This window comes from Solanum pennellii, chromosome 12, assembly GCF_001406875.1.
Source record: "Solanum pennellii chromosome 12, SPENNV200".
In the NCBI taxonomy this organism is placed as follows: Eukaryota; Viridiplantae; Streptophyta; class Magnoliopsida; order Solanales; family Solanaceae; genus Solanum; species Solanum pennellii.
Window position 1 is genome coordinate 1,053,382 of NC_028648.1, and position 12,506 is coordinate 1,065,887.

General features: G+C 35.4%; 1 protein-coding gene across 1 annotated transcript in view; it reads right to left on the reverse strand.

Annotated features, from left to right (window-relative positions):
- Nucleotides 1-6,760: 6,760 nt before the first annotated feature.
- LOC107007237 (nuclear pore complex protein NUP205) overlaps nt 6,761-12,506 on the reverse strand; it is a 30,768-nt gene continuing 25,022 nt past the window's right edge. Inside the window, exons 35-45 of the mRNA XM_015205765.2 lie at nt 11,651-11,812; nt 10,242-10,412; nt 10,031-10,168; nt 9,513-9,656; nt 9,225-9,347; nt 9,010-9,105; nt 8,721-8,858; nt 8,544-8,644; nt 7,794-7,913; nt 7,615-7,714; nt 6,761-7,162 (exon numbers count right to left, since the gene is read on the reverse strand). Coding sequence (XP_015061251.1) covers nt 7,079-7,162; nt 7,615-7,714; nt 7,794-7,913; nt 8,544-8,644; nt 8,721-8,858; nt 9,010-9,105; nt 9,225-9,347; nt 9,513-9,656; nt 10,031-10,168; nt 10,242-10,412; nt 11,651-11,812 — 1,377 coding nt within the window. The 3' untranslated portion in view covers nt 6,761-7,078. The remainder of the gene's footprint in view (nt 7,163-7,614; nt 7,715-7,793; nt 7,914-8,543; nt 8,645-8,720; nt 8,859-9,009; nt 9,106-9,224; nt 9,348-9,512; nt 9,657-10,030; nt 10,169-10,241; nt 10,413-11,650; nt 11,813-12,506) is intronic.

The following is a 12,506-nucleotide window of genomic DNA, read 5'->3' on the forward strand; positions in this document are numbered from 1 at the left end:
GTGACATCGAGATGCTTAAAAATGATATACACCATTAATAAAATATAACATTAATTGGTTCATATTTTGGATCACAATGTGAGAAGTATGAGATGTTTGGTAAGTTTTTCTCATGATCACATAAATATGGCTCTTCCATTCACCCTGAGTCTTGAAGAATTTGATTTGTTAAAATAATTAAAGATAAATTTTTTAAGTTAGAATTTGATTTGTTAAAAATAATTAAAGATAATTTTTTAAGTTAGAATTTGATTTGTTAAAAATAATTAAAGATAATTTCTTAAGTTAGAAATATGTCTCTCTACCTATCTAAGTTCAGGATATGGTTCTTGTTCATTTTACTTTTTTCGAACAATATTTGTAAAATTACATTAAATATGTTGACATTGTTTTGACTAGCTATTCCTCTTTTATTTGCCTATAAATTGCGAAAAGTAGGTAGACTCCCTTATTTTATCGATTTTTGTAAGCTATAGTCTATGAATTTTTGGTGATTCAGAATTTCAATATCATTTTTTTTAAAACTTTACATGGACGTCTGTTAAAACCTTAAATATGGAGCCAGTTGGTCACCACCGTCAAAACGATTCATTTTCAAGGTAAAACAAGCCTCTGAGCAAGTAAACCCCCCATTTTGTCGATTTTCGTGTGCTATAGTCCATTCATTTTTAGTGATCCATAATTTCGACGTCATTTTTGCTAAGGTTTTACATGAACGTTCGTTAAGACCTTAACTATAGAGTTATTTGGTCACCATGGCCAAAATGACTCATTTTAAAGGTCAAACAAGCCCCTGAGAAAGTAAACCCCCATTTTGCCGATTTTCGTGTGCTATAGTCCATTGAGTTTTAGTGATCCATAATTTCGACGTCATTTTTGCTAAGGTTTTACATGAACGTTCGTTAAGACATTTTATTTGGTTATCATGGCCAAAACGACTCATTTTAAAGGTCAAACAAGCCCCTGAGAAAGTAAACCCCCCCATTTTGTCAATTTCGTGTGTTATAATCCATGAATTTTTGGTGATCCGGAATTCTAACGTCATTTTTTTGTCAAATTTTACATGGATGTCCGTTAAGACCTCACATATGGAGCCAGTTTGTCACCACATGCAAAACGACTAATTTTCAAGGTAAAACAAGCACTATAGAAGGTATACCCCTCATTTTGCCGATTTTCATATGCTATATAGTCCATGGATTTTTGATCATTCGAAATTTTGACATCATTTTTGACAAATTTTATATAGACGTCTGTTAAGACCTTAGGTATGAAGCAAGTTGGTCACCACAACCAAAACAATCCATTTTAAGGTCAAATGAGCCCAACGCAGGTAAACACCCCATTTTGCTGCTTTTCATGTGCATAGTCCATGATTTTTTGGTGATTCAGAATTTCTATGTCATTTTTGCCAAAATTTTACATGCATGTTTGTTAATAACTTAGATATGGATTTAGTTGGTCACCACGATCAAAATGACCCATTTTCAAAGTCAAATTAGCCCAGAGAAGTTAAGCCCCCTATTTTTTCGATTTTGTGTGCTACAGTCCATGGATTTTTGATGATATGGAATTCTAATGTCATTTTTGCCAAAATTTTACATGGACGTCTATTAAGACCTTATCTATAGAGAGAGTTGGTCACCATGACTAAAACGATCCATTTTTCAAGATCAAACGAGCTTGAGAGCAAGTAAATCCCCATTTTTTTGATTTGCGTGTGCTATAGTCCATGAATATTTGATGAGTCAAAATTCTGACGTCATTTTTGTCAAAATTTTATATCAACATCCGCTAATACCTTAGTTATGGACCTAGTTTGTCACCACAGCCAAAACGACTCGTTTTCAAGGTAAAACGAGCCCAGAGCAGGTAACTCCCCCTATTTTATCGATTTCATGTGCTATAGTTCATGAATTTTTGGTGATGCATAATTCCGATGATATTTTTACCAAAATTTTACATGGATATCCGTTAAGACCTTACTTATTGAGCAGTTTGTTACCACATCCAAAACGACTTTTAAAGTCAAACAAACACCAGACTAGGTATACCCCCATTTTGCCAATTGTCGTGTGCTATAGTCCATGAATTTTTGGTGATTCACAATTTCTATGTCATTTTTGCAAAAATTTAAATGGATATTCTTTAAGACCTTAACTATGGAGTCAGTTGGTCACCACAACCAAATCAACCCATTTTCAAAGTCAAATGAGCCTAGAGAAGTTAAGCCCCTCATTTTCCTGATTTTTTGTGTGCTATAGTCCATGAATTTTCAGTGATATGAAATTTCAAAGTCGCCAAAATTTTACATAGACATCCGTTAAAACTTTATCTATGGAGAAAGTTGGTCACTAAATCCAAAACGATCCATTTTAAAAGGTCAAATGAGCCCCAGAGCAAGTAAACCACTTATTTTTCTGATTTCCGTGTACTATAGTCCATGAATTTTTGGTGATCCGGAATTTTGAAGTCATTCTTGCCAAAATTTTACATCGACGTTCGCTATAACTTAGTTATGGATCCAGTTTGCCACCACGGTCAAAATGACCCATTTTCAAGGTCAAGTGAACCCCAAAGCAGGTAAACCCCTCATTTTACCAATTTTCTTGTGCTAGTCCATGGATTTTTGGTGATCTAAAATTTTAACGTCTTATTGCCCAAATTTTATATGAACGCACGTTAAGACCTTAAATATGGATCCAGTTGGTCACCACGGCTATAACGACCCATTTTTAAGGTCAAACAAGCCAAGAGCAGAAAAACAACTCATTTTGCTGATTTTTGTGTGTCATAGACCATGAATTTTTGGTGATCCGTAATCCCAACATCATTTTTGCAAAATTTTTACAGGGACGTCCTTTAAGACCTTATCTATGGAGCCAGTTGGTGACCATGGATAAAACAACCCATTTCAAGGTTAAACGAGCCCATGAGCAGGTAAACCCTCTCCATATTTTGTCGATTTTCATGCGTTATAGTCTATGTGTTTTTGGTAATACGGAATCCCGACATTATTTTTGTCAAAATTTTAAATAGACGTCTGTTAAAACCTTAAATATGAAGCAATTTGGTCACCACTGCAAAAACAGATCATTTGCCAAACGAGCCTTAGAGCAACTAAATATCCTATTTTGCTGATTTTTGTGTTCTATGGTCTATGAATTTTTTGTGATCCGAAATTTCGACGACATTTTGCAAAATTTTTACATAAATGTTTGCTATGAATTTAACTATCGAGACAGTTGGTAATGACAACTAAATTGACCCATTTTAGTCCCAAAGCAGGTACATTGCTCATTTTATCGATTTTCGTGCGCTATAGTCCATGAATTTGTGCTGATCTAGAATCCCGACTTCATTTTAACTAAAATTGTACATGGACGTCCGTTAAGAACTTATCTTTGGATCAAGTTGGTCATCACGGCCAAAACGACCCATTTTCAAGGTCAAACGAACCTTAGAGCAGGTAAACCCCATATTTTACCGATTTTTGTGTGCTATAGTCCATAGTTTTTTACTGATCCAAAATTATGACGCCATTTGTGTCCATTTTTACGTGGACATCTGTTACGACCTTAGCTTTTAAGCCATTTTGTCACCACGGCCAAACAACACATTTTTTAAGGTCAAACGATCCTAGAGTAGGTGAACCCCCATATTTTGTTGATTTTTGTGTGCTATAGTCCATGGATTTTGATGATTCAAAATTTTGAAGTTATTTTTGCCAAAATTTTATATAGATGTCTGTTAAGACCTTAGTTATGGAGCGAATTGGCCACCACAGTCAAAATGATCCATTTTCATGGTCAAACAAGTCCGGAGTAGGTAAACCCTACATTATATCGATTTTTATGTACTATAATAGTCCATGGATTTTTTGTGATCAAAATTTTTGAAATGAAATGGATGAAATTTTCATAGATGTCTTTTTTTTTATATTTGCAATGTACCCATTTCGTTTCGCAGGAAAAACGAGCACATTTTCAAGTTTAAACGAGCCCTAAAGTAGGTAAACACAAATTTTACCAATTTTCATGTGCTATAGTCCATGGATATTTTGTGATTGAGAATTCGCGCAATGAAATGACCGAAAGTTCTCATAGAAGTCCCTAAGACGCAAGCAATGTACCCAGTTCGTCCCGCAGAGAAAATGTACGCATTTTCAAGTTCAAATGAATCCCAAAGAAGGTAAATGTGGATTTTACCGATTTTCGTGTGCTATAGTCCAGAGATTTTTGTGATCGAGCTCTAAAGAAAATAACACAAACTTTGCTGATTTTTATGTGCTATAGTCTATAAACTTTTTGTGATAGAGGAATTTTTGAAACGAAATGTCCAAAATTGGCCCAAGTAGGTTAACGCCAATTTTGTTGATTTTCGTGTGCTATATAACCCATGTGTTTTTGTGATAAGAAATTACAAATGAAATGGCTGAACTTTTTCATGGATGTCCATTAAGACGTTAGCAATGCATATGTTCGTCCCGTGGGGGAAAACAGACGCAGTTTTAAGTTCAAACGATCTCAAAAGAAGGTAAATGAACATTTGTTGCCACTAATTCTCTTTTTAGTGGCGACTATTTAGACTTTTAGCGGCGACAATTGTTGCACTAATTCTCTTTTTAGTGGCGACTTTTTAGACTTTTAGCGGCGACAATTGTTGCCACTAATTCTATTTTTAGTGGCAACTATTTAGACTTTTAGCGGCGACATTTTTGCCACTAATTCTCTTTTTAGTGGCGACTTTTTAGACTTTTAGCGGCGATAGCTGTTGCAACTAATTCAATTTTTAGTGGCGACTTTTTATACTTTAGCGGCGACAATTGTTGCCAAGCGGCGACAAATGTTGCCACTAATTCTCTTTTTAGTGGCGACTGTTTAGACTTTTAGCGGCGACAAATGTTGCCACTAATTCTCTTTTTAGTGGCGACTGTTTAGACTTTTAGCGGCGACAAATGTTGCCACTAATTCTCTTTTTAGTGGCGACTGTTTAGACTTTTAGCGGCGACAAATGTTGCCACTAATTCTCTTTTTAGTGGCGACTGTTTAGACTTTTAGCGGCGACAAATGTTGCCACTAATTCTCTTTTTAGTGGCGACTGTTTAGACTTTTAGCGGCGACAAATGTTGCCACTAATTCTCTTTTTAGTGGCGACTGTTTAGACTTTTAGCGGCGACAAATGTTGCCACTAATTCTCTTTTTAGTGGCGACTGTTTAGACTTTTAGCGGCGACAAATGTTGCCACTAATTCTCTTTTTAGTGGCGACTGTTTAGACTTTTAGCGGCGACAAATGTTGCCACTAATTCTCTTTTTAGTGGCGACTGTTTAGACTTTTAGCGGCGACAAATGTTGCCACTAATTCTCTTTTTAGTGGCGACTGTTTAGACTTTTAGCGGCGACAAATGTTGCCACTAATTCTCTTTTTAGTGGCGACTGTTTAGACTTTTAGCGGCGACAAATGTTGCCACTAATTCTCTTTTTAGTGGCGACTCTTTAGACTTTTAGCGGCGACAAATGTTGCCACTAATTCTCTTTTTAGTGGCGACTGTTTAGACTTTTAGCGGCGACAAATGTTGCCAATTCCCTTTTTAGCGGCGACTTTTTAGACTTTTTTATCGGCGACAATTGTTGCACTAATTCTCTTTTTAGGCGACATTTTAGTTTTAGCGGCGACAATTGTTGCCACTATTCTCTTTTTTAGTGGCGACTTTTTAGACTTTTAGTGGCGATAGCTGTTGCCACTAATTCTATTTTTAGTGGCGACTATTTAGGCTTTTAGCGGCGACAAAATTCTATTTTTAGTGGCGACTTTTTAGACTTTTAGCGGCGACAATTTTTGCCACTAATTCTCTTTTTAGTGGCGACTTTTTAGACTTTTAGGGCGACATTTGTTGCCTAATTCTCTTTTTAGTGGCGATTTTTATTGCCCTAAATTCTTCTTTTAGTGGCGGCTAGTTAGGCTTTTATCGACGATTAATTAGACGTTTTGCTGCGATTAGTATTGCCAGTAATTCAACTCTTTTGTGACGACAAATTGCTCTTTTAGGGGCGATTTTTATTGCCACTAATTCACTGTTTAGCGGCGATTAAAATTGCCATTTATTCATCCTTTTAGTGGCGACTGAGATTGCCACTAATCTAGTTTTTAGTGGCGACATATTAGAGTTTTAGCGGCGACAATTGTTGCCATTAATTCAGTCTTTTAGTGATGACAAATTAGACTTTTAGCGGCAAGCAAAATTGCCAGTAAATAAAATTTCTATTGGCAACATATTAGACTTTTAACCGCGCTTACCATGAACCCAGTATGATCATTTACATTGAAAGCGATTAATGTTGACTAATCTTAACAATTATTGAACTTAGTATAATAAAATGATTAAACTCTTTCTCAGAAATGCACACAGAATGTTGAAATTACACAAATGGGTTATACATTAAGAATGGAGGACCATATAAAAAGTCTTGATTATCTGTCTTAATAATGGATTCCAATTCATAGATATATCAAACTAATGATTTATCACGTCCAAAAATTAACCTTAATGGTCATGATTCATGTATAAACAAGTTTCTTCAGCCGTCTGTTTATCAAAATAGTAGTTGTGATGGATTATGACATTTAGAATTCAACAACATACCCAATTAAACGTGCCTGTGAAAGATCGAGTCTACAAACACCTTACCTCCACCTTGTAGGTAGAGAGATTAAAAAATAGTTCAATGCAATTCAGAAAAAATGCTATAAGACGCACAATAAGACATTCCAAACAGTAGATACACAAAATAATATGATAATCTAAGTACAGAAACCTACAAATAAGGGGGCAATACTATAACTACTAACAGCCTTCTAGTGCAATCTGTCTTCTGTAACATTCAGAACTGCCCCCACAAAAAGCACAATAGAGGCTGTAAGTATGATATACAATATGTACAACAAATTGGAGGATTAAAAAAATATAGGACAAGCACCATGTAAAAGATAATATACAATTACATTACAACTCAACAAAATTCCTCATACCCCCTATGCTAAAAATTTATGAAAGAACCAAAAGAAGGAGATGGCCGGTCAAACAGGTGACTTCTGAATCGATATTTCTTTCAGAGAACTAGCTAATCTTCGAAATACTTTAAGGTCATGACCTGTTTTATCCTGCAAAGAAGAAAAATATTAAAATGAAAGGTTAAATCCTAAAAATTACAGAAACGGAGAAATATAACAAGCATTGGCCATGCAGGTATCAAAAATTTACATAATGCAAAACATGGCGGAACAAGAGAAATATTACAAGCTTTTTTTTATAATTGAAAATTCCCATTAGAAACAGCCTCCCTATCCCCCCCTTCCAAAAGGTTGGCACAGGATCTGCGTACTCCTCACCCTCCCAAGAGCCCACTTGTGCGAATACTAGGTATGTTGTAAAGAGTAATCACAAGGGCCAATGCAACTTGGCTCCCAATTACTATTGGGGAAGTCACTTCCCTCATTTTTAAGATACTTGTTGTCCAAAACATCTTGACCAATCAAACACACCCTTAGAGAGGATTGGTAATCTTAAACTAACTTACGACTATATCATAAGATAAAAGTTACTGTTAGCATACCTCGCTTAGTAATTCAAGCCTCTCCAAAGCTGAAATTAACTTTCCACAGAGCAAATTCAAGTCGTCTTTTGAGTAGCGTTTGGTGTCACATTCAAAAGAACTGCAATGCCCAGTAGAAGTTAAACCAAGCAGAATTTGCATAGCCATGAACGAAAGAGAAGTGCCATAAATATGGTTACCTGTCCTGAAAATGAACAAGGATAATATTCATCACGTTTTCCGCTAGTAAAAGCAATAGTGTCATAAGTTGATTCCTATCTCCAACAATCTGGCACATCCCCAACATTGCGACATATCTCCTGGAATATAACCAATCAGAAAATTAGTCAGATTAGCATACTAAAGGGATTTAAAGCATGATAATCATTCACCTATAAACAATGTAGCTCATCCAGTCAGCACAACAATTGCAAGATTAAGCATATGACTACATCAATGAATATGTGATGGTCAACAAAATCCACATATTGCATTAAAGATTAATGAAATAAAAATTGAGTATAATTCCTATGATTTGACCACCAAACCGGATCTATTTTTGGGCCTTGGATATTAAAGAAATTTCAGGGAGACATTATGTCTGGATACAAGTAATTACTTGAGTAAAACAGTTGTAGTAGTTATTCTTTAGGTGAGGTCATCACTGCCACTTGGGCTGGTTGCAAATAAACTGTCGTTTGTATCAGCACTCAAAAAGGAGATGACCAGAAAACATGATTTGGACAGACGGAGTTGAACTAATAGGAAGCTTACTATCTATAAATTTTCGACGAACGGTGTTCAACTGACCACCCAACCTTTACTATATGTGGCGATGCCCCGCCACCCTCCAGCTATTATGTTTGAGTTTTAATAATCTAAATCAGACATCTCATAACTAGACGAGCAAAACTCTATCCTGGAATTGTATTACATGAAGCTACATGTACCTTTTCTGAATGTTCTCGGATGACGAAATACAACCCTTGGGAACACACATATTGATGATTTCATCCACTTCCTGTCTTGAAAGTTCATTTATGTCTTGAATCTGGGATAATGAAGAGATTTAAAGCTCAGATAATCAAATATTAATTCTTTATTCAGTAGCCAAAACACATATTCACCTTGCTAAGCAGTAAATATCTGTCCTCAGTAGCTCTTTCCAATGCTGTAGTCAGCGAGTTGAGAAGAAAACCAAGTAAATTCAATGTTGGCTGTTGCTGACCAGCAGAAGTGCGATAGTCCATTCGACCATCTGAGACCTGATCCAAATAGAGTGAACAAAATTGTGACACATGCCAAAAATATTTATCAAGGCACCAGCAAGAGAAAAGGACATAAACATTTAATGCCTAACCGTTAACTTAAAAGTCCATAAGCAGGAAAATAATTAAACAAGTCAATTTGATGTACCGGCAATCTTAAAGACTTCTTCGTAACAAGAAAACAGAGATAAGAACTCAGGCTAAAGCAAAGACGAGATGCATTCATTTCTGCCTTCCGACTTTCCTGATAATACATACAAAAGGAAACAAAAGTGAGGTGGTCTATGACTATACAAGCTTCACCGTTGTATACATCTTGCCTCAATAATACACAATCAAGCTAAACCTAAAAATTCTTATTACCTCCAGAAAATGCATAGATTGGTTTGTAATAAAAGAGTCTGGCTCACGAGAGAAAAGAAAACGCATCATCACAAAAAGCCCTTGAACAAAACCATATTCATCGGTCTCTTCATATGGCCAAATCTACACAGAAATACAGTTCAAAAGTAAGTTAAGAAAAATTGTTAATTATAGGGGCAAGAATAGCAACTGGCTATTTAAATGGCTAAAATGTCATCAGTAATATAACCATCAATGGAATTGAAATCCACCTAAAAGACAGTATGCAAAAACTGTACGCAAATGTACCTTTGTAAGTATGCCAACAACCAAATTAATTTGTTCCATTGTCAAGTCATCAGCATCAGAAAGATCTTCTTGAAGGATTTGATCAAAAAGTAATTGATGACTTCTTACAAATTCAATGACTTCACGTACAACTTTATTTTTAACCTGCTAGTCACCCACTTAATTAAAAGGATAGATCGCAAGAGAAAGAGGACTTTTTTAAAATATGGTAAACCTCTTGAATAAGTGCCAAATTGCCAGAAGTTCATTCAGATATTTCATATTCTAGAACTATATAATTAATTGAATCAACCATTTAAGGATAACTCTTTGTTTCTTTCTACAAAAGATTATTTGTCAGAGAACAAGAATTTTAAGCACCATAAGGTATCAAAAACTTTTTTGACTTTAAAATGACATAATTTTTCATGTCTTTGCAACATTTTTCTTGAAATTAAAAATATTTCATCTTAAAGTAAAAGTTGTTGATATTGTCTTTACAACATTATACTGCATTCTAATGAAGAAACGAAGCACACCTCAAAAAATTCAGATGCATCAACCAATGAAGTAAGTGAAAACACCAATCTCAAGATTGGAGCTATTATCATTCGCTGTTTATCAACATCAACTGACAGTTCTCTTCCAAATTTACCATCCATGCGCCGGTAGCTTCCCTGGTAAAAGATTGTAACAATTTAATCAAAGAGGATATTGCAAACTAAATCACATGAATAGAGGAAAAAATACCTTCAATTGCATATTCAGTGCCTTACAGGCAGATATGTGCTCATATGCACCCATTGAAAAAAGCACCTGGGCCCCAGATTTACCATACTTGTGGCTAATTCTCAGAAGAAGAGCAAGTTCCGCTTCAAGAGTGCAGACACGCTGCATTGACTCTAACGAGAGCCCACCATCCTGATGGGAGATGCCAATCGAACTATTAAAACCCACGAGAAGTATATTTAAAAAAATAAAAACTACACAGCATATTGCATGCAAGCTACGCATGGAGAGGGTTTCCATCAGATTGGAAAGTTAATACACATTTCAAAGGAGAAATACACCCCCTAATGAGGCCACATGAACTCTGACATAATCATATGATTGGCTATCATCCTGATGGGAGATGCCAATCGAACTTTTTAAACCCAGGGAAAGTATATTTTTAAAAAAAAAATTAACTACACAACATATTGCATGCAAATGAATGCATGGAGAGGGTTTCTATCAGATTGGAAAGTTAATACACATTTCAAAGGAGAAATACACCCCCTAATGAGGCAGCATGAACTATGACATAATCATGATTTCCCTTTGTTAACATCTTTTTACTCCTTAGCACACTTCGCAAACAAAGACTCACTTACACAACCAAAAAAATGCAAGTTCTTTTAATAAAGATCCAAAATAAAGGTAAGACATTATCAACAACAAAAAGAAACACAACCTTTTTATTTGTGTGGTTGACATAGATCTACTGAAGGTAATACCAAAAACTCATATGCTTCAGCCTTGTTAAAGGTGAAAAGCTCTAAAAAGGGCTCTAGGTCTATTAGTGCTTTAAACACAACACACAACTTAAATGTAGGCTTGAATTAAAAAACAAAATTAAAAACACAATGATTTAAAAGAGAAAAAATATATATATCTAAATCCAAAAAACGGTAATGAGTTCAATCATAACGTTTCATTACCTATATTTTTTGTTACTCGTGTCTTTTTCCGTTACTGATACTAACAGAAGTCATGGCTTGAATTAATTCCAAAGCAGAAGAATTCGGAGAAAATTAAGCTGGCTTACTAGGATTTTGCACATAGGAAAAGCATGAATATCATAATAAGAGGTTTTTGCATACATGTGAATTACATTTCAGTTTAAAATATGATGCACGCGAATACAGAGTATATACAGGAAATAGCAAGGATACTAATAAATATTGACAGACAAGTTACTAATAAATATTGACAGACAAGTGCCGACAGGCATAAATGTGAAACTAGAAGAAATAATGGAAACGTGAAATTTAGTTGAAGAGATTGTACGCCCAAAAAAAAAAGAGAATTAGAGAAGAAGAGATCAGATGCTCCAACAGGAAGTAAGGCAAGAACGCCAGATATCAACAGAGATATTATGGGGGTAATGTATCAAGTACCTGAGAAAAGTTATTGATGTTCACAAGGCAAGACCTTAAAAAGCCTCTGCTCTGCAGTTGACTCAAGAAAAACTTTTCATGATCAATGCAAATTAAAGCATCCAAAACATAGAGCGAGATGGTTTTTCCAGATTCGCTCCCATGGATTGCATCTTTTATGATCTGTTTTTAGAATAAAACAAAAAAGCACGGTAAGCTAGCGAAGCAAGAAAGCAATTATGATACATACACACTTCAAAATGCAAAAGGAAAATATGGAGCCATAATGTGATAGATACAGAGGAAAAGGAACAGGAAATCAATTTTAAAAGTTTGATCGAGTAAAAAGTAGATGAATCATGATAATTGTTGAGAATATAATTAATTAACAAAAGTGTGCTCTCTTTAACAACTTAAATTTTTATATGAGATGGTCACACATCAACTTGATATCAAGGAAGGACCCGTCTCACCCAATATTGGACCCCCCGAAATTAAAATTGCGCACGCACTAGATGCTAAGCACCGTGTGTGAGGTGAGCTGAGGTGTTAAAGAATGAAAAAAGTCTTACATTGTTGGTCAATTAGATGGGTGGACCCCTTATAAAGCTTGGGAAATCCTCCTCCATTTGAGCTTAGCTTTTGGGGTGTGAAATAGGCCCAAGACCTAATTTAACATTAGGAGGTGTGTTGAGTTAGGCCCAAGAACTAATAAAAATGTGCTCTCTCTAATGGCTTAAGTTTTTAAATGAGATAGTCAGACACTTCAACTTGGTATCAAGCAGTGTTTTGGAGAGCGAGAAGCAGAAAAAAGTGACGAGAGCTTGCTTCGCCAAAGCGTGAAGTGTGAAGTGAAGGGCACGCTCTTTTCTACTAA